Source organism: Choloepus didactylus, chromosome 10 (assembly GCF_015220235.1).
Source record: "Choloepus didactylus isolate mChoDid1 chromosome 10, mChoDid1.pri, whole genome shotgun sequence".
In the NCBI taxonomy this organism is placed as follows: domain Eukaryota; kingdom Metazoa; phylum Chordata; class Mammalia; order Pilosa; family Megalonychidae; genus Choloepus; species Choloepus didactylus.
In genome coordinates this window covers 129,344,531-129,365,862 of record NC_051316.1, presented here as the reverse complement: position 1 = coordinate 129,365,862, position 21,332 = coordinate 129,344,531, and the positions used below count along the sequence as shown (strand labels likewise).

Sequence of the window (21,332 nt, the reverse complement as noted above, 5' to 3'; positions counted from 1 at the left end):
CGGACCGGATTTCAAGCCAGCGTGTGGAGGAGATGGAACCCCGCACTGGAGTTGGGGTGACGAGGGGCCGGTGTCTCGCCACAGGCCCCACAGCTGGAGAGGCAGCTTGGGGCTGACATGGGGTCCTGGCTGCACCCCCAGACCGGGCCCTGCTCTGACCAGCCCCACCGAGAGGCCCGCAGATGCTGCGTCTCTCGACACCATGGCCCCACAGCCGTGCTGTTTCCTTCTCTGCTTGGGGAGGGACCCCAGCCCTGTCCCCGTGGCCTGCCCCTGACCCCGTGGCCTGTCCTGACCCCGTGGCCTGTCCTGACCCTGTGGCCTGTCCTGTCCCCGTGGCCTGTCCCTGCCCCCATGGTCTGTCCCTATTCCTGTGGCCTGTCCTGACCCCGTGGCCTGTCCTGTCCCCATGGCCTGTCCCTATTCCTGTGGCCTGTCCTGACCCCGTGGCCTGCCCCTGTGGCCTGGCGCTGCCCCTGTGGCCTGTCCCTCTCCTCATGGCCTGGACCTATTCCTGTGGCCTCTCCCTGTCCCTGTGGCCTATCCCTGTGGCCTGTCCCTGTCCCCGTGGCCTGTCCTGACCCCATGGCCTGTCCTGTCCCCGTGGCTGGCCTGGCCCTATTCCCGTGGCCTGTTCCGTCCCCGTGGCCTGTCCTGTCCCTGTGGCCTGTCCCTGTCCCCATGGCCTGTCCCGACCCCATGGCCTGGCCCTTTCCCCACGGCCTGTCCCTGTCCCCATGGCCTGTCCCGACCCCATGGCCTGGCCCTTTCCCTGTGGCCTGTCCTGACCCCGTGGCCTGTCCCTGTCCCGTGGCCTGTCCCTGTCCCCATGGCCTGTCCCGACCCCATGGCCTGGCCCTTTCCCTGTGGCCTGCCCTATTCCCATGGCCTGGCGCTGTGGCAGTGGGAGGCACAGGTCAGGCAGGGCCGGGCTCGGCCATGGGGTGACCACTGGTGTGGACAATGGCAGAGGAACCCCCAGACTCACCTGGTCCCACGGCAGAGGTGTCCTGTGGGGGCAAGGACAGACAGACGGTGATGAGAGAAGCTGTCCCTCGGCCTCAGGGCCAGCACTCACTTTCTCTCTACCCGCCGCCCCCTCCCCACAGTCCCCCGAGAGGTCAGGCAGGAGCAGCACATGGGAAGGGGGGGCCAAGTCCCAAACAGGGTCTCCCCCGCCCCAGCCTTCCTACAGAGACCCTCCGCCTCTGTGCCTCCCCACCCCGGAACACCCTCCCCTTCCCCTCTCCCACCACTCCCACCTCCCACGGGAAGGCTGCCTGGACCACCACAGCCACGGCCTCCCTCCTCTCCATCTGGGGCCTGCCTGCCAACAGTGAGGGGGGCTGTCTCCCCCAGCTCCACAAGGCACAGGGCCTGGCGGGGGCCCCAATGCTGGCTGACCAGACTGCAGCCCACGGCTTGGGGGAGACATGGAGTCCATGCCCCGTGGGTGAAGCCAGTGACGGCACCAGAGCTGCTGGGTGGGCTGAAGGCCATCACGGGCCCTGGGAGGCCGTGCTCAGGACACGTTTCTACCGACACCCAAGAAAGAGGGCAGAGGCCCCTCGTAACCCACAGTGGCTCGTCTGGGCCACACGCAGCCCCGGGAAGAGGGGAAGCCAGGATGATTGACTCTTTTGGGGCTGTGGGAAGGGGAAGGGGTCAGCTCAGCAATCTTACCAGGTCCGCAGGCGAACCTGAAAAGGAAGCAGAGAGGGCGTGAGAGGGGAGCTGCCGGCACCAGGCCTCGTCCAGCTCTCATGCACTCACAGGAGTGACTCCAGGGGGGCTCAGCTCAAACACGGATCACGGTCACATAGACCCGGGCTCGTGGCTACAAATGTCTCTCAGTTACCTCGGACAGCAAGTTCTGAGCCGTGCTTTTAGGAGTTTCAGACCCATGATGGCAAACAGGTTTTTTAACCCCATGGGCCAACTCTGCTCAAATGGCCATGCCTCCTGGGCTGGGCAGCACCCGGGGCTCCAGGGGAAGATTTCCACAATCGATTGGTGATGTCTGCTGTGGATGTTGCCAAGGCAGTGCTGGCGCGTGTGCCAGGCGTTTGACATCTGTGCCTTAAGACACACCAGCGCCAGCTTGTTTGGGAACATGGGCACATGGCTGGTCAGACAGCCTGCTCTGGGCTGCCCCAAAGCGGAGCTGCTACAGCAGGCAGGGCCCATCCCCTGCCACGCCAGGCGGCCACCCTCTGCCGGACAAAGCCAGGACCACGGCAGCTAGTGTGTGTGGCTGACATGACCTCTGCACCACTAACACTCACAGCTGCAGGCTGCTCTGGGCTGACACAGACCCAAAGACCCCACGGAGCAGGGGCTACAAGGGGTGGGACGGGCAACGCCGCAGGTGGAGACATAGCACGGTATCGTGAGTGCAATTAACAGCCCTGAATCACGTATCGAATGTGGTTAGAAAGGTAAAGTTTAGGTTGTATATGTTACTGGAATAAAGATCCAAAGAGAAAAAGGACATGAACTTGCTTAAATGGTAAAATCCCAAATAATTTATGAAAAAAAGTGAAAACATAAGCGACTGGCCGGGGGGGCAGGTTTGTCTGCAAACAGGAAGGTAGGAGACGCAGCACGGGGTTGACAGAGGCCGTGGGGTCATGAATTGTTTAACTGCCTTCTTTATACCTCTCTACATTGTCCAAATTTCCTGTGGGAAAGTGTGTTTTCTAATTAGAAAAAAGAAAAAACACTTAAAAGGAAATATACCAACATATTGCCCTTGGCTATTTCTGGATAAGGTCTTATTTACTTTCTTCTTGGCTTTATTTTTTCTCTTTTTTTCCAAAAATGTCAGAAGTCACTGTGACGAGTTGTCTGTTTAAGGGTGATGTGGCCGCAGGAGGGCAGTGGCAAGGAGAGGAGCTGAGGGTGCCCCGGGGGACAGAGGCCACCCGTTGCGTGTCCCAGCCTGGAGGACACGGGGCCCGGGGACCCGGTGGGACCGGCTTGAGTGGCCGGGGCTGGGCCAGCGCTCACGGGAAACGACAGCTCTCGATTCCCGGCTCGGCACCTTTTCTGGCTGGTAGCACCCGGGTGGGAGGCGAAAGGACGTGGCCGGGTGACGGGTGCAGGAGGCCTTTGAACTGAGACCCCACCACATGCTGGTAAAGCGTGCGGGCTCTGGTCTGCGGAGGGGTGGGGCAGGGTGGTGGCAGCGACCCCTCCTGGAATCACCATGGAGGTAAAGAAGGTGCTGTGGCTCGAGGGGAGCAGAGGGGGCCCCACACTGCAGAGGCCCAGGGGAGGGGGCACCCAGCCGCTCGCAGTTCTGGCCCCAAGGTGAGGGGCTGCTGGGCTGCCTGCCTGGAGGGACCCCTGCCTGCACTGGGGCCTTTCTTCCCCATGTGGGGAGTGGTGGTAAGATGCGACACTTTCTCGGGGTGCAGCGAGGGCTGGGTTGCCCCCCTGAAATGCTGGTAGGGAGCCCAGCACGTGGCGGGCCCCTACCTGTGTGCCAGGCTCTCCCCGGTGCCCTCTCAATGCCCCAGGGTCTGGGGGTGCCTCCAGGACCGAGCCTCGGGGTCTGCTCCCCAGCCCAGGCCCAGTGCAGCAGCCCCTGCAGAGCCCCAAGCGCACCCCAGGCCAAGACGCCTCTCAGGTCCCTTCCCACCCCAGAGCCTCAGGCTTCCACATCTGACATCCGACAAGCGGGTGACACAACGGGAGACACCGCTGGGCCGTGTGTGAACCCCTAACTGATGAGGCTACCTCTAAGGAGGGCGGCCCCCCCCGGTCTGGAGAAAGCCGGGGTGCCAGTTTGGATGTCTTATGTCCCCCAAAAGCCATATTCCTTAATGCACCCTTGTGGGGGCAGGTGTATTAGTGTTGATTAGGTTGGAATCCTTTGATTGTTTCCATGGAGATGTGACTCAGTCAACTGTGGGTGATAATGATTTCCATGGAGCTGTGGCCCCATCCATTCAGCCTGGGTCATGATTAGTTTACTGGAGCACTTTTAAAAGAGCCACACAGGCTCTGGGGATGCTTGGAGATGCAGACAGAAGGCCATTTAGCCAAGAGATGAAGCCCAGAGTTAGCTCCAGGATACACTAAGACAGGACCCCCAGGTGCTTAGAGAGAAACGTCCTGGGACAGAGAACCAAGAACACACAGCAGCTGAGAGAGGAGCTGGGGCACAACCCGGGATCAGCAAATGCCAGCCACGTGCCTTCCCAGCCAACAGGTTTTCCGGATGCCATCAGCCATCTTTCAGTGAAGGTATCCTATTGTTGAAACCTTAGTTTGGACACTTTTATGGTCTTAGAATCGTAAATTTGTTACTTAATAAATCCCCTTTATAAAAGCCAATCCATTTCTGGTATTTTGCACAACGGCAGCATTAGCAAACCAGAACACTGGGGGTGCGAGATGATTAGGTCGTGTGTTTCCCCATGATCAAAGACCTCTGTGGCCAGAGAATGCCCTGTGCCCACATGGGTTGGGGGAGACTCTAGAAGCTTCTGTCTGGAATGGGGGGGTGGGGGAGGAGCGGCTGAGAGCAGTCCCTGAGTATCACAGTTGAGTGGGATGGCTAAAGAATGAGATGAGCCCAACCGGAATCCCCCAGCTGGGCCTCTCAAGGGTCTCCCCTTCTCGGCCTCGGTTTCCCCACCTGGCACTGGCAGTCCCTGCCCAGCTGGGTCACAGTAGCTGACGGGGAGTGTGTGCGTGCAGGCCAGCAAGCCGCTGGTGGGGCAACTGAGACCTGCGGCTTGGGGGGACAGAGGGGACGTCCTGAGGACCCCCCCACCCCCCGGCTCATGGGGCAGCACTCACTGCTCTTGCAGGGTGGCATTGCTTCTAGACACTCCTTGTGCGCCCCGACGCCACACCTGGTGCACTGGTAACCCTGGTAGAAGGTGCCCCTGTGGCGGCAACAGGGAGGGGAGGGGAGGTCAGGCCCCACAGCCCTGCCCCCCCATCCTCCAGCACCCCAGGCTTCCAGGACCCCTCCCCAACTGCCACAGCCTGCCATATGCTCGCTGCGCTGACCTTCTCCAGCACTGCTCTACTGCCCGGCCCAAAAGGAACCGTGCCCTGCACCCTGTCCTCTTGGGGCCTGGCACAGAGCTGGGCTGTGGGGGTGGTCGGCAGTGATGTGGTGGGCATGGGCGGGGCGGGCCGGGGCAGGGGCCAGCTCACCGGAGGAACATCCTGCAGGCTCTGCAGTTAGTGGTCTTGTCGAATGTGTACATCTGGAAGCTGTGGTGATTGGCGTTGGCTTTGTCGGGTTTGATATTTGACCTGCCAGGAGGGACGGACAGCAGGGGCTGCATCAGCCAAGTGTTCTTTGAAGGCCGGAGTCGCTGGGCCTCCCTGAGTCGGAAACTGCCCCGGGATCGGGCCAGGCCCAGGACTCGGCCTGAGGAGGGAGGCGGGAGCAGGGGCCTGGACTCCCTGAGGGCAGAACGAGGGTCTGAGTGGAGGCTCGGAAAGGAGGCTGCAATGGCATGAGAGAAGGTTCTAGGGGGGTGGTGGCGGCTGTGTCGTGACAGGGGTTTGGGTGTGGGCACGTGTGGGCACCGGCCAAAACTCCGCCACGCCCACCTGCGGCTGGCGCCTTCGTGGTACGTTGCCTGAAATTAAAAACGTGGGCTTGCCCTGAGCTCAATCTAGCTCACACTGAGCATCCCGGGTTCTCAGGGGACGTGAGTGCTGCATACAGTTCACCCTGAAATCCGGCCTCGTGAGGCGGCCTGAGGCTGGGTGCAGTGAAAAGAGAGAAGCAAGGGGGCCCTGCCCTGGTGGGCCCTGATGGTGAGAGCAGGCCGTGTGCCCGGCGAGCCTTTCCACTCTGCTGAGCGCTTGAAGTTGCTCATAGTAGCAGACTGGGGGAGGGAGGATATCCTTTGGAAGGGGACGCCTTCTGTTCAGACCTTCCATGCACCAGGCCCTGCTCCGGGTGTGCCCAAAGCAGTTCCCACTTGGTCTCTCAACAACCCCAGGCATAGACCTCTTCTAATCTCCGTTCCACCAGGAGGAAAACTCTGGAAGGTCAGCGCACCCGCCCAAAGGCCACAGCCCAGCTGAGCCCAGAGCTCAAGTGCAGAGGACCCAGCGGCCGCCTCTCTCACTTTTATATACTGGGGCTCCTCCTGGATTCCATGAAAAAACAGTTCTGTGACTTTCAATAAAATGGGGGATCACCTCCAGCCTCTAGGCATCCAGTCCCTTCCGGCCAGGCTCCCCTCGGAGGTGATCAAGCAGCGAAGACACCGCCGCAGTGGGCTGCTGTCCCAGAGCCGGTGGAGACCCCTGGAGTGCCCGCCTGGTCCCGGCCCTGGACATCCGCGACCACCTCCCACCATCCTCGTCCGAGAGGGTCTCCAGACAAACCCCACCCAGCGCTGCCGAGTCCCTAGCTGCTCGTCCGCGGACTCACATGGCCATCTCGAACTGCTCCATCCACTTCCTCTTCATGTCTTCCGTCTTGCAGAAGAACTGGAAGCCCTGCTTCCCTTGAAGGTGGATCAGGTAGAAGCCGTAGGACCACTGCGGGGGGCAGGAGACACGCTCACATCTGTGTGCAGACGTGCGCTCATGCCTGCGTAAGCCAGAGTGCCCCCACACGCATGTGCATGCATCTCTGTGCACGCATGTCTACACCTACACACGGCACCTACCACATACGCATACTCAAGTCTGCGCTGCGTGTGCATGTGTCTATGTATAGATGCACTTGTGGCAGTCCTGCGTGTACATGTGTTCTCGTGCGTGCTGTTGCACGTGAGTGTAAGCAGGTATCATGCCTGTATGTGTACTGAACTCTCATGTCGGCATGTATGTGTGTAGGCATGAGCGTGTATATTATGCGTGGATGTGTGCATGGATGTGCATGTTCACATATGTGGATAGTGTGCACACGTGTGCGTATGCATGTTTGTTTTGTGTATAGGTGTAGGCACATGTATATTATATATGCCCCCATATATTGCATATGTATACATGGGTGTGTCTGCACATACGCGTGTGCATATTTATATGTGTGTCTGCCTGTGTATGTATGTGTATAGGTGTACACAGGTGTGTATTATGTGTGGGGGGTATGCATGCGTGTGCACGCACATATATAAGGTACTTTTTCCTCATCTGTGTCTCCATGCATGTCCTCACGTGTGCACCTGCAGGTGAGCGCAGGTGTCTCCGGGAACCCACCCTCTGACCGGATCCCCTGGCCCCTCCCACCCCTCAGAGGAGAGCCCTCCACCCGGGTCTCTGCCGCCCTGGCTGGGTGGTCTCCAGTGACAGAGTGGGGGTCCCCCGGGGCAGTCTCCAGGAGCTCGTCCTGGGCCCCTTCCATGACACCACACACCCACGTTCATTTCCCACTTCCCTGAAGTGAAACAACAGAAAAAAAGTTAAAAAACAAAAAAAGGTTGGGGAAGGCCACAGGCCTGGGAGCCCCCACCACAGCTGACCTGCTGCCCCCCACCGAGCCGGCCTCGCCCGCACAGAGCGCCCCGGAAAGGGCTTTCAACGGGGCTCTGGGGAGAGGAGTCCGGAAAGTGTGAGCTCCGGTGGGTCAGCAAAGATAGAAGGTAAGAGGAAGCAGGGCTGGGGTCGGGGCGATGGAGAGAGGAGGAAGGAGGAAAGAGGAATGGGGGAAGGAAGGAAGGGAGGAAGGAAATAGGGAGGAAGGAAGGAAACAGGAAGGAAGGAAGGAAATGGGAGGAAGAAGGAAGGAAGGAGACAGGGAGGATGGAAGGAAGGAAATAGAGAGGAAAGAAGGAAATAGGAAGGAAGGAAATAGGGAGGAAGTAGAGAGAGAGGGAAAGATAAAAAATAATGACACAGAGTTGCAGATGCTTTTATAGACAAAAAACCTGATGGAGCATAAAATAATCGCCGGTCCTTCGCCTCCAAGGAGCGGGACGGGCTGGAGGCCGGGGCGGGGTGGGGGACCCCCTCACACCCTTCTGTGGAGGGCCCGGCTTTCATCACCAACGCACATCCCTTTTAACCAGGAACCAAGTGTAGGTAACGGAGCGGGAGGAGGAGGGAGAAGACATCCACCCGCCTGGCCCGCTCCCCTCGTCCCTCCCCGGAAGGGAGGCACAACCTCGGGCCCAGGGTGGGGAGGGCGGGCACCAGGTGCTTACCATCTTCCCGTGAGACTAGGAGGCGTGAGGAGAGGAAACGGGGAGAGGTCAGTGAGAAGCCAGCCCAGGCCCACGGTGGGCCCTGCAGCCTGGGGGAGCCGGCAGCCCAGCCTGGCCCGGCACCTTCCCACGCCCCGCCAAGGGCCCCGGCACTGGGGCAGCTCAGGGAGAGGCCAGGGGTCAGCGGCAGGAGGTGGGCACACGCTGGGGCTGCACCCCACACCAGGAATCCCGAAGGCCAGTGACGGGGGCTGCAGCATCCTTGCCTCCCAGCCCCCGCACCATGTTAGGCTGCCACCAAGGAGGGCTCAACAGGAGGGCACAAAAGCCCCGCCCCCACAGCCACAGCCCCGCCCCTTATGGCCCCACCCCTGCAGCCACAGCCCCGCCCCTTATGGCCCCACCCCTGCAGCCACAGCCCCGCCCCCTGAAGCCCCACCCCTACCCTGCAGCACAGTCCCTCCCCTTGAAGCCCCTTCCCTACAGCCACAGCCCCACCCAGCTAGTCATCAGAGCCTTGGCCTCACCACAGCCAGGCCCACCCAGAGCCCTCCTCCAAATTCCAAGCCTGCCTGGTGCAGAGGCCACACGGCTGGAGTGAGGCAGGCCGAGGTCTAGAGCCCGGCTCTCACCTGGGGGCCTGAGCAGGTCCCCTTCCCGGGCACTGGGACCCTGAAGTGCACCCCACCCGCCTGGGGAGTCAGACATAAGAGCAGTGGGTGCCCTCAGCAGAAGCCCCAAAGACGAGATGCCTGAGGAGGGGGAAGGGGGCCGTGGAGGGGGAAGGGGGCCGTGGAGAGGGACCACTGCCTGGGACCCGGGACCACTGCCTTTTCTCAGGGCCCCCGGACGAGCCAGCCCTTGGGGCGAGCACCAGCCGCCCTTGTCCACGGCAACCCAGCCTCGGCAGGCCCGGCGGTCACCTCCAGGACGTCCGCGGGAGGCCCACCTTCTTGACGTCCTTGAGGTTCATGGGGTCGTCCGTCATCTTGTGGAACAGCAGCTCGATGATCTCCTTCAGCTCGTAGCTGTAGCCCTTCCTCTTGCAGACGATGACCACCTTGTCAAACAGGAAGAGGTACCTGGGGGACGCGGGACACGAAGGCGAGCCTGAGTGTCTGAGCAGGGGGCTGGGGCCCCGCAGCTCAGCGTCTCCCCTCCAGGAGGCCTTCCCCACCCTACCCCCTGCCGAGGCCGGAGCACAGCCACCCCCGTGGGCTCCTCTGCCCTCAGCGGTGACCTCCAGAGCCATCACCACCCACTTCCATTTCTATCCCTAGAAGACTGGGAGCTCTGTGGGGGCAGGACCCGGGATCCCAGGTGTATTCGCGGTCCCGGGCAGCACCCACACAGCAGCGGGCATCAAGGACTCTGAGCCAGAAAGGACAGTGCCACCTCCTCCGGAACGTTCCCCGGTCACCCACCCGTGAACTCCCAAGCACTCCCTGCAGTCAGGGGGCAGAAAGCGCCAACGGCGGCTTTGGGTCAGTCCCAGCTCCCTGGAGACCGGGATGCGCAGGGCAGGGCCCCGGCCCCTGTGCCCCCGCAGGCAGCGCAGCCCTTTGGTGACGTGGTTCACGGCCGCTCCGGCCAGAGAAGGAAGGAAGCAATTAGAACCGAAGAAAACAAAGGCCGCCGGGCAGGCCACTCACTGCCCAGGAAGGCCCCACTTCCAGTCCGGCTTGGCACCGAGGGCCAGACTATTACGGGATGCCTGGCCCCGGCAGGCCCCCACTCACCGATCCTGTTTGGTGTGATTGACGATGGACCGGACCTTCAGTTCCCCGTCAATCTTGGGCCTCCCAAATTCCTCCAGTTTCACTTGCTGGAAAGAAAGGGCAATGTGGTTCGACCGAGGCTGGGACAGACCCCATCTTTCCGGCACCCACAGAGAGGGCAGGCGGGCACTCGCCCGACGGGGACATCCTCTGAAGAAATGAGATGGAAACAAAAGGAAGGAGCCTGGTGGTCTCGGGTGGGTACTGAGGAAAGGGGGTCAGCGGCGGGGAAGGGTAGGGGGCCTGGAGGCTTCCGTGCTGCCCCTGCCCGGCCCACCCTCTCCCTCCTGCCCCGCGGAGAGCTCTCTCGACTCGGGGGGGGACAAAGAGCGATGGACGGGGGTGGTCGTCTTAACGGGCCATTGTGTGTGCAGCCCAGAGAGGGACCCAACCCCGGGGGCCAGGTTAGAGGGAAAACAAGCAGAGCTTCTCGGAGTGGGGCAGGGGACCCGCGGACGGTCCTATCATAGGAAGCAGCTTCGAGTCAGCCCCTCCCGGAGTGCCGAGGTTTTGTTTCTGCTTTCCGTCTGGTGGGCTTCTCTGCCACTACGCATTGATTCAAGAGCTTCGCTTGACACGCTCCTTGTGTGGCTTTCCAAAGAAAGGGTCTACAGGGGCTGGCAAAGGGCAGCAGTGGCTGGGGGCAGGCGAAATGGGCAATCTTCAGTGTCTTCTTCCAAGCTGTCCGGATTTTCCAGAAGCTTCCAAGCATGAGGACTAAGAGCATAGCTTTGGCATCACGGAGCAGGGCATGCCCTCACTCGGGGTCCCCCTCTCTCTTCTCCAAAGTGTGCACACTGAAAACGCCGGCCTGCCCACCCGTGCTGGGATCCCAGGCTGAACCTGGGCCTGGCCCCAGGCCTGCTCCACACCGGCAGCCGTGACTCTTTAATCGTCGTTTGATGAACAAGTATCACTCATACATAAAACTTAAAAAGAAACAAAAACAAAAACCTTTCTTCGCATTACAGAAGGAACACCTGCGGTCTGGAGGGCACTTGGCAAACACTGACGATGGACACGGGCCGCTCCACCAGCTGGCCCCGCCGTGGGGCCGCGCCCCAGCCCTCCACACTGGGACGCTCATTTCTCGCTTTGTAACTTCTCTGTTTTCCCTTTAACCGATGCCCTATGGCGAGCATTTCCCCAGGCCACCTAAGGGAGCAGGGGCCGTTTCTTCACCTCACTCTGTGCTTTCTGACTGGCTGGGTGAGGACGGGCAGACCCTGAGGGTGACAGTACCCAGCCCCAAACATTAACAGGGCTGAGGTCGAGAAACCCGGGTTCAAATCCTTGGCAGGAGCCAAGAGAATTGGGTCCCGCCAGCACGAGCTGGTGGAGAAGCGCTCGCTTCCCGGGATGCTGATGCCGTTTCCCGGCGGGCACGTGGCTGACCTGACCCTGAGCTTCCGAGGGGGCAGCCCAGGAGGCATGTCCAGGAGGGGTCAGTCCTGCCTTTGGGGGCAGGGGAGGGGCTACTGTGGGGCCCCACCCCCTGGCACCAACCCCCTCCTGGGGTCAGTGAAGATGAGGGCCAGAGGGTCCCCAGACGAGGAGCTCACGCCCCCTGGAAGCCACGGCCTTCCTCTCGGACCTGAGGATCCCATCCTGGGCCGGGGTGAGAGAAGAGGGGGCCGGGCAAGCCACCCTGTCCCGACACCCCCAGACCCTGGCTCCTTAATGACGGACCCTCCTCAATTCAGGGCCTGCGTCGGCCCTGGCTCGGCCGGAGTCGCAAGCGAGCAGCCCCTGCACAATGGCACACGCTGACTGCATCCACCCGTCCGCCTGCCTGAGTGCTGAGATTCAGAACAAATTCCCTTTAAAGATGTCATCATAAACCCTCACTAACTTGAACAGTCAAACTCACCAAGTTTTCTATGGAACTCTGAAACTCGCTGATCTTCTTCAAGGCCTCCTTGTCCCGTTTCACTTCGTTGATGTACATCGCCAGGTCCTGGAAAACAGTGGAGGAGGATTAGCAGGCCCCGGGCAGGGGTGGTGTGGGGAGTGCAGCCCCTCGCTGCCCCCACTTCCAGGGCCTGATCTTGGGAGGAATGAGAACGAGGTGGGGTGACAGGGGTCACCCCCATTTCACAGTGGAGAAGCCCGAGGCCAGGGAAGGCAGAATGACCAGCCTAAAGCTGCATGGCTCACTGGGGACACACCCTGAGCCCACAGCATCTCGTGCCCAGCCGGCTTCTTTCCACCACAGCACACAGGCGCTCTTCAGAGTTACACGGAAAAGCCCCGGGCCTCAGAGCCAGGTCATGCCGCAGGGAGCCCACCAGGCCCGGGCTCGGCACGTCACCACCTCCCCTTGGAACCACTGCAGAGGACGCAGCGAAGTCTCTTCTGCACTGGTCTGTGCAGGGCCCAGGGTCACTGTGCAGGGCCTGGGATCACCATGCAGGATCAGAATCCATGAGCAGGGCCCAGGGTCACGGTACGGGGCCCAGGGTCACGGTGCAGGGCCTAGAGTCACTGTGCAGGGCCAAGGGTCATAGTGCAGGGCCCACAGTCACCGTGCAGGGTCTGGGGCCACAGTTCAGGGCTAAGAGTCATAGTGCAGGGCCCTGGTCCATGTGCAGGGCCCACGGTCGCCATGCAGGAGCTGGGGTCGCCATGCAGGGCCCCCTCTATGTGCAGGGCCCGGCTCTGTGCCCACCGCACCGTCCTGCCTGGGCACCGCCGCCATGGCTGCAACCCTCCCACCGGCCACCAGGGGTCAGTGCCTGCCTGCAAGCTGCACGTTCCCTTGGGAAGTCGGCGGAGCAGGGAGAGCCGGGGGCGGGCAGGCCCCGTCCCCCAGGAGGCGGCGGCCAGGCATCCGGCTTTCCGGGAGGAATTCCCCTGCAACGTCAGTGACCGGCCGGGCCTGGCTGAGCTCCCGGGGCGGCTCCCGCCTCCCCCCAGCGCCGCCTGCCCTTCCTGGCTCCTGGGGAGCCCCACCGTCCCGCTCGCCAGCTCCCACCCCTGCCAGGATGGAGGTGCCTCCCCTCCAGGAGCTGCAGCGCTGTTTGAAACGGGTGTTTGGTTTTCTTATTCACTTGTCTCTAAGTCAGAAACAAACGGCAATGGCGAGGACAGAACCTGAGACCCCGTGGGTGAGCTACATAAGCACTCGGGGCAATGGTGGGTGCTGGCCCGACACAGGAGGGCCGAGGGGCGGAAAGCTGCACGGACAGGGCTGCAGCCGCTGCAGGAGCTCGGATCCAGCATCCAAACTGCCACGGAAACCCGGAATCAGGTCCATGGAGCTGTGCTGGTTTGAATCTGTTATGTCCCCCAGGAAAGCCATGGTCTTTACCACAATCTTGTGGGGGCCGACCTGTTGTGGGTGGGACCTTTTGATTAGATTATTTCCAAGGAGATGTGACCCTGCCCATCCAAGGTGGGTCTTGATTAGTTTAACGGCCTCTACGAGAGGGTAAAAGGCAGAGACATTTGGAAGAGAGAGACACTTAGAGAAAAAACGCCTAGAGACATTTTGGAGACAGCCGTTGAAACCAGACGTTTGGAGATGCTAAGCTAAGAGATGAAGCCCCGAGTTTGCCCTGGAGAAGCTAAGTGAGAACCCACAGGCACTTAAAGAGGAAGCCACTGGAAAAACAAAGTTATGGCCCAGTCAGCATGTATACGGCAGAAATCAAAAGTTCAAAAAAACAACTAGTAGAATCTATGGAAATGAAAAGCACAACACAAGAGATGAAAGACACAATGGAAACATACAACAGCAGATCTCAAGAGGCAGAAGAAAACACTCAGGAACTGGAGAACAAAACACCTGAAAGCCTACACACAAAGGAGCAGATGGAGAAAAGAATGAAAAAACATGAGCAACGTCTCCAGGAACTCAAGGATGAAACAAAGTACAATAATGTACGTATCATTGGTGTCCCAGAAGGAGAAGAGAAGGGAAAGGGGGCAGAAGCAATAATAGAGGAAATAATTAATGAAAATTTCCCATGTCTTATGAAAGACATAAAATTACAGATCCAAGAAGCGCAGCGTACTCCAAACAGAAGAGATATGAATAGGCCTACGCCAAGACACTTAATAATCAGATTATCAAATGCCAAAGACAAAGAGAGAATCCTGAAAGCAGCAAGAGAAAAGCAATCCATTACATACAAAGGAAGCTTAATAAGACTACGTGCGGATCTCTCAGCAGAAACCATGGAGGCAAGAAGGAAGTGGTGTGATATGTTTAAGATACTGAAAGAGAAAAACCACCAACCAAGAATCCTGTATCCAGCAAAGCTGTCCTTCAAATATGAGGGAGAGCTCAAAATATTGTCTGACAAACAGACAATGAGAGACTCTGTGAACAAGACACCTGCCCTACAGGAAATACTAAAGGGAGCACTACAGGGTGATAGAAGACAGGAGTGTGTGGTTTGGAACACAATTTTGGGAGATGGTAGCACAACAATGTAAGTACACTGAACAAAGATACTATGAATACGGTTGAGAGAGGAAGGTGGGGAGCATGTGAGACACCACAAGAAAGGAGGAAAGATAAAAACTGGGACTGTGTAACTTGGTGAAATCTAGAGTATTCAACAATTGTGATAAAATGTACAAATACATTCTTTTATTAGGGAGAACAAGCAAATGTCAACCTTGCAAGGTGTTAAAAATGGGGAGGCATTGGGGGAGGGATGCAATCAGCATAAACTAGAGACTGTAACTAATAGAATCATTGCATTGTGCTTCCTTTAATGTAACAAAGGTGATATACCAAGGTGAATGCAGATAAGAGGGGGGGATAGGGGAGGCATGTTAGACACTTGACATTGGTGGTGTTGTCTGATTCTTTATTATACTTTGATTTAAGGTTATTTTTCCTTTTGCTGCTTCCTAGCTGTCATTTTTTTTTCCTCTTTCTTTTCCCTCTCTACCTTCTTTGACTCTCCCTCCTGCCTTGTGGAAGAAATGTAGCTGCCCTTATATAGATAGTGGTGAAGGTAGTGAACACATAAATGTACAACCATGCAGAGAACCATCGATTATTTACTTGGGATGGAATGTATGGTGAGTGAACAAAACCATATTTAAAAAAAATGGGTTGATGACAAAACCTTGAGGGCAATATACTGAGTGAAATAAGCCAGACACATAAGGACAATTATTGCAGGGTCTCACTGATAGGAATTAATTATAATATGTAAACTCATAGACATGAAATATAAGGTACCAAGATACAGGACGGGGCTTAAGAATGGGGAGTGGTTGCTTAGTATGAGCAGAATGTTCAATTAGGATGAACTTAAATGTTTGGAAATGAACAGAGGTGTCGGTAGCAAGATGTGAGAATAACTAACATCGCTGAATGGTGTGTGAATGAGGTAGAGAGGGGAAGCTCAGAGTCATATATGTCACCAGAAGGAAAGTTGGAGGTCAAAAGACGGGAATGTACAAAACTGAATCCTGTGGTGGGCAATGTCCATGATCAACTGTACAAATACTAGAAATCACTTCCATGAACCAGAACAAATGTATGACAGTACAATTAGAAGTTAATAATAGAGGGGCATATAGGGAAGAACTATATACCTCTTACAAACTATATACTACAGTTAGTAGTATTTCAACATTTTTTCATAAACAGTAACAAATGTACTATATCAATACTACGAGTCAACAATTGAGGGGGGTTGGTTAGGGATAGGGGAGGATTAGAGTTTCCTTTTCTTTTTTTCTTTTTTCATCTTTCACTTTATTTCTTGTCTGGAGTAATGAAAAGTTTCTAAAAATTGAACAAAAAGTAAGTGTGATGGATGCACAGCTGTATGAGGGTACCCAGGGGCAAGTGATTGTACACTTTGGATCTTTGGATAATTGTATGCTATCTGAACAATCCCAATAAAAATGAAAAAAAAAAAAAAAAAAAAGAGGAGGCCACTGGAATCAGAAGCTGAAAGCAATGCTACCCAGGAGCAAAGGACCAGCAGATGCCAGCCACACACCTTCCCAGCTGACAGAGGTGTTCCAGACACCATCGGCCTTTCTTCAGTGAAGGTATCCTCTTGTTGATGCCTTAGTTTGGACACTTTTAGGCCTCAAAACTATAAATCTGTAACTTAATAAATCCCCTTTATAAACACCAATCCATTTCTGGTATTTTGCAATCTGATGGCTTTAGCAAACCAGAATAGACACAGAGCAGCTAATTAATGGATGATACCATCTTACAGGGAGTGAGCTCTCTGTCTCTGGGGGGGAATCAAGCTACAGGGTGACTGCACAAGAGGTTTTTTACGTTATTTTGGAAATGGAGCTAAAATCTTAAAATCTCTCCCATCTCTGAAGTCTCATGATTTGGTTTAGCGGGTCTCGAAATCGTCGAGGGCCTGCCTGGAAGTCATGGAATTCTTCGAGGAGCACCGCAAGCTACGCTCTTGGGGCATTCCGTCGGCCGCCTGCTGGAGTGGGGAAGGCAAGGCCCGGTGCACGGACCCCGCAGGCTGGCCAGAGCGGCTGTCTCGAGGCCCCCTGAGAGGGTCTGCGGCTGCACACGCACCCAGGCACCCCCTAGCAGACAGGCCCGAGCTGGCACTGGGGAGGGCAGCCCAGTCTGAAGTGGGGGACGTCCCCATCAACAGCTGCCCATGAGAGGGACAAGCCTCTGCTTTTGTGACAGGAGGGGTTGGTCCCCTGGAGCCTTCCCAGAGACCCGCAGAAGTGGTTTGAGAACCAGGATATGCCGAGTGGAGCAGAGCAGCAGACACCAGGGGCTTCGTGCCCCCACCCCATGTCCATACCCAAACACTCACGCGCGTGCCCGAAGCTTCCGAGTTTACATGCGATTTGGAGTGAATTTCCCCAATGGGCCCGGGGCCTGCTCGGAGGAGCCCCCTTGGCACAGCCAGCAGGCGGCCAGCACCCTCCCGGGGTGGGTCTCCTGCTCCCTACCCTTGGCGGATGGAGACAGCTCGCAGCCCCCCACCCCCATCCCGGGAGGGGCCCTTTAAGGAGGCCACGCAGGAGGGGAGAAGGGGATCCAGAGTCGAGGGGGCTGCTCTGGGGGTGAGGCCAGGCCTCAGGGCCAGGAGTGGGGTGGCAGGAGCAACCTGTGCTCCGACAGGGGAGAGCCGGGGGCTGCGGAAGGCACCTCTGTGTGCTGGGCACTGGGCCCACCTAGGGATCATGGTGATGCTGGGGCACAAGCCTGGCTGGGGAGAGACGGGCACACACAGATCCCCCCAGGGCTGAGTGCTGTCCAGGAGGAGGGCAGTCCTGGGGCACAGAACCACGGGCCTGGGGTGGTGATCCCCCCTGGGGTCAGGTCACGCTGCAAGGACTGAGGGAGAGCAGGACTTCGCCGGGCGAGACGGGGACGGCACGGCCTGAGCCAACACTCAGGTGAGGGAGGAAGGGCCCGTGGGGATTCATGGGAGCCAGCTGCAAAGCAGGCTGCAAGTGCCTCATAAAAGGCCTCGAATGCCAGGGTGACAGGCTCGTTCCTGTGTCTGTGGGCACTCGGGAGCTACAGAAGGTCTTTGAGGAGGGGAGTGACATGAGCTAGGCTCTCCTTCAGGGAGTTTTGCTGGATGGAAATCTCCACAAGGGAAAGAGGAGAGAGGGGGCAGCTGGGGGCCCTTGACAGTCAGGAGCCAAGGGAGGGGAGCAGCCCAGGCAGGCACGGAGGGCACCAGGCTGGGGGTGGGCATCCTGGAAGCAAACCCAAAGGACTGGGTGGTGGGGGCACCCGGCCAGGGAGGTGTGAGGCTGGACTTGAGCCAGGTGTCTGGGGAATGGTGGCGGCCCCAGCATGCAGGCAGGAGGCAGGAGGACAGTGGCTTGGGGTGTCAGTGTGGTCAGCGAGCTGAGGGATCGGGGCTCTGGGGGAGTGGTGGCCTCAGCTCCCTGCGCCCACCTGCCGTGCCAGGAAGACGTTTCTGTCTATGAGACGTGGCTGGTTAGGGAGCCCGGTTCCAGCCAGAGAACACCAGCATGGCCCACCAAGTCTCCAGTGCCTCAGTTTCCCCGCCTACCTGCATGGCTTCCAGTGCCTCTTTGAGCTGCTGTCTCTCGGGTCGGTCTGTGGAATGGCTCAGAAGTTCCTGGAGGGGTGAGAAGGGGGTCATGTGGGATCACTTGGGGATCCCAGCCTCTGCCCTGCCCCTGGAGGACGGGGGCATGTGCACAGAGCGGGGTCCTCAGGAAAAACAAAAAACCCACTCTCTGGCCCCAGCCCAGGCTCTGGCTTCCCTGCCTGATTCCAGCACAGACATAGGCCCCTCACCTGGGCGACACCCCCAAACCTCATGGATGACTGGGGAGGGCAGCAAGATTAACCTCAGCAGGGACATTAAGGCAGCGAAAGGTGAGGGGCTGGGATACACGTCTCTGGGTTGACTTCGTTACAGGGGCTCACGCTGCATCTCCCCAAAACCAGTGTCGTCTCTCGCTGGCTGTGTCCTGAAGATCTTCCCTCTTTCCATTCCCACCTTGGCCACTGGGAAGCTCACAGGCAAACCACACTCTCTGACTCCTGGGTCTGAGGATGCTATCCTCCCTCCTTGGGTTTTTCTGATCCAGTTGCTGATTTTGGGAGCCACCCCATTGTACTCGCTGTGCTCACATTTCCTGGGGTTTGCGGAGCGGTGAGCTCGTGCCTGCTCGTGTCTACCCCAGCTGGCCCTGCGCTGCCCTTACCTTCAGCAGGAGGTGGTACTTGAGCACCCTCTGCATGGGGACGACGAGGAGGTCCTGCAGCTTGAACTTCCCACCCTGGACCTTCAGCGTACACTCCTGGGCACCGGGGCGGGGGAGGGGGCAGGTCGGTGAGGCCCCTCCCCCGGGAGAGGTCCAAACCCAGCCCCCCACTCCACGACCCAGGAGGGGACGCCACACCCTGGACCCGGCCCAGGTGTCCGGCCCCTCTCCAGGGGGCTCCCCGAATCCCGGCAGCATCTTCCAAAGACCCCGCCCAATGCAGGTGTGTGTGTGGAGGGGTGGGGTCCTGGCAGGTGGAGGGGATCCCCCCATCTCGGGTCCTGAGAAGGCTGCAGTGGCCCCGGTGGGGGGCAGGTGAGACTGACTCAATGACCCCTTGGCTGCTGCCCCCCTAAGACCTTTTCCGGGTGGTGGGGCCTCGCCTCTGCCCACCTCCCCGTCTCACACAGAGGAGTGGGGGCGGGATAGGAACTGGGGTCCCCCACTGGCTGCCTGCTCACTTCCTGGGGACATCCAGCTCCTCCACGGGGAGCAGCCCCACCCCTGCTTCTAGAGCCAAGGGGTTACCACACCAGGCCTTGCTGCAAAAACAGGGGCTCACGGACAGAACGAAATGGAGCCCCAGCCCTGGGAGCAGACCAGCCCCCAGACGGGAGAGGGTGCAAGGGGGAAAGTGGGACAGAGATGGCCCTGAGCCTGGGCCGAGGGGGGCTGAGGATGGGGTGACCTCCGCTAGCCCACTCCCCGCTCCACCAAAAGGCAGAGGGGAACGCTCCGAGGAAAAACTGACCTCATCACAGCCCCATGCTCCCCACCCAGGGGGCAAGAAGGAAGCTGGTGCCCGAGGCTGTCCAGCCAGTGGGGGGCAGGAGAGGGACCCCCGTTACCTCCACTTTCTGCTTGAAGTCTTCCCGGCTGGCAAGCAGCTGGTTCAGGGTACTCTGGGCGTGCTCCATGTGGCTGCAGTATTCTCCATAGATCAGGAGCCTGGTGTGCAAAAACATGCATGCACACACACAAACATACATGGACATGCACACCACACACAAACATACACAGACACACACACGTGTATACACAGACACAAAAACGACATGCACACACATGTACAAACATACATGGACAAGCACACACACATGTACAAACACACACAGACACGCACATGCACACACACGGTTGTAGGCTGAAGAAGGCACTCGGGGCTGCCGGAGCCTCCATTTATTTTCCCGCCAGTTGTACGTGTGCGGAAAATATGTCCCCTCCCGGGGATGGCACTTGCGTTCCGCTCTTCCCGTGTGTGTCCCCCTGCCCCCTGCCTTCTGGAAATGCCTCCAGGGCAGGTGGAGGGCAGCCCAAGTGGTCGGAGAGGATGCGCCCCGCTCCCCAACCCGAGGAGGTCCCCCTTGGGGGTTCTAATTGGGGTCACGGCCAGGTTCAGGATGGAGACGAGAGCAGGCCCCGCCCGGCCCGGACTGGCAGAGCCCAGAGAGGTTCACGCCCACCCTTGGCACAGAGCGTCAGCCCATCCCGGCTCGGGCCCAAATGGCTGCGGGGATCCCGTCCCCAATATCCAGGGTGGCGCTCACACTTTCTGCCTGGGCAGATGGCACCCGCCAGCTCCCCATGAAGACGGCAGGGGTGACATGAGGGCCCGGCCCAGGTGCTCAGGACAGGCCAGGTGGCTCCGATGCCACCCGCCTGCCTCCCCACTGCCCCGGCCCCTCGTGGCCGGCTCCTTCTCCTCCCAGCATTCTGCTTGCACGTTCCCTTCTGCCCACAGCGCCTTCCTCTCCATCCCCAAACTGGCCCAGAGCCGGCCCCTACGGCCGATGCTTCTGCACAAGCTGGACCCAGTGCTGCCCAGGGCCCCAGCTAACAGCCTGGAGGGGCGTCCTTTAAACCGTCCTCACCATGGCTCGGTGTGAGCCCCTGGAGGCTAAGAACTGCCAGGTGACGCCGCGGATGGTGATGCCGACACCGACAGCAGCCACCGCTTACCCCCTTGTGAAGGAGGGATCATTCCCTCAGGGAGGGAAACCGAGGCTGTAATGAACTTGCTGAGGAACACCAGCTGACCAGGGCAGCCTGGCCAAGGCCTGGCTCTGTCTGACCAAGGGCTGCGTCCCTTCTGTGATGCTCTGGTATCCATGGACAGTGTTAGTGGGTAGCCGAGGCCCCTCTGGCCCAGCTCCAGGGGTGCCTGGGGCATCTCTTGGGAGCAGGTCAGAATGGCCATGGCCACTTTTCCCTCCAACCTCGGACGCTGCCTCCCCGGGGCACCGGCAGGTCACGGTGCAGGAGGGTCAGCAGGGGCAGGGCTGGCTCTCTGCAGAGGTGGCACTCGGGGAGCCTGGCCTGTGGGGCCTCCCGGGCTCTCACTGCAGGCCCAAGGGGGCCGGGGGCCACGCAGACCCTGTAAGGGCTGGCTGGGTACCAAGAGGCCTGGCTCGGCCACACAAGTCCCTGGTCACATCTGCTCCCCCTGGACCTCCACCTCCTCGGCTCTGAAGGGAGCGTTTTGGAGATGACTCCCAAGTTCCCAGTTCTGGAACTCCAGGCCCATAATGCCCGGGACGGCATGCACGGAATGCCTCCCAGCCCAGAGAACACGCAGTGCAGAGGAGCCTGGGACAGGTGTGGGGACGTGCCTGGAAGCAATTCCCCGATCTCCACAAGGGCCCAGGGTGCAGCACCCCGTATGGAGGAGACGGGGCCACAGCCCTTCTCGCTCAGCTGA

General features: G+C 59.0%; 1 protein-coding gene across 4 annotated transcripts in view; it reads right to left on the bottom strand.

Moving 5' to 3' along the window:
- VAV2 (vav guanine nucleotide exchange factor 2) overlaps positions 1 to 21,332 on the bottom strand; it is a 207,282-nt gene that overhangs the window by 13,770 nt on the left and 172,180 nt on the right. For all 4 annotated transcript variants that reach the window (XM_037797375.1, XM_037797378.1, XM_037797377.1 and 1 more), the window contains exons 9-19: positions 19,483 to 19,582; positions 18,575 to 18,670; positions 17,911 to 17,979; positions 11,781 to 11,867; positions 9,872 to 9,957; positions 9,082 to 9,214; positions 6,416 to 6,525; positions 5,176 to 5,277; positions 4,810 to 4,898; positions 1,684 to 1,700; positions 989 to 1,010 (exon numbers count right to left, since the gene is read on the bottom strand). In XM_037797375.1, the coding sequence (XP_037653303.1) occupies positions 989 to 1,010; positions 1,684 to 1,700; positions 4,810 to 4,898; positions 5,176 to 5,277; positions 6,416 to 6,525; positions 9,082 to 9,214; positions 9,872 to 9,957; positions 11,781 to 11,867; positions 17,911 to 17,979; positions 18,575 to 18,670; positions 19,483 to 19,582 (911 nt within the window). The remainder of the gene's footprint in view (positions 1 to 988; positions 1,011 to 1,683; positions 1,701 to 4,809; positions 4,899 to 5,175; positions 5,278 to 6,415; positions 6,526 to 9,081; positions 9,215 to 9,871; positions 9,958 to 11,780; positions 11,868 to 17,910; positions 17,980 to 18,574; positions 18,671 to 19,482; positions 19,583 to 21,332) is intronic.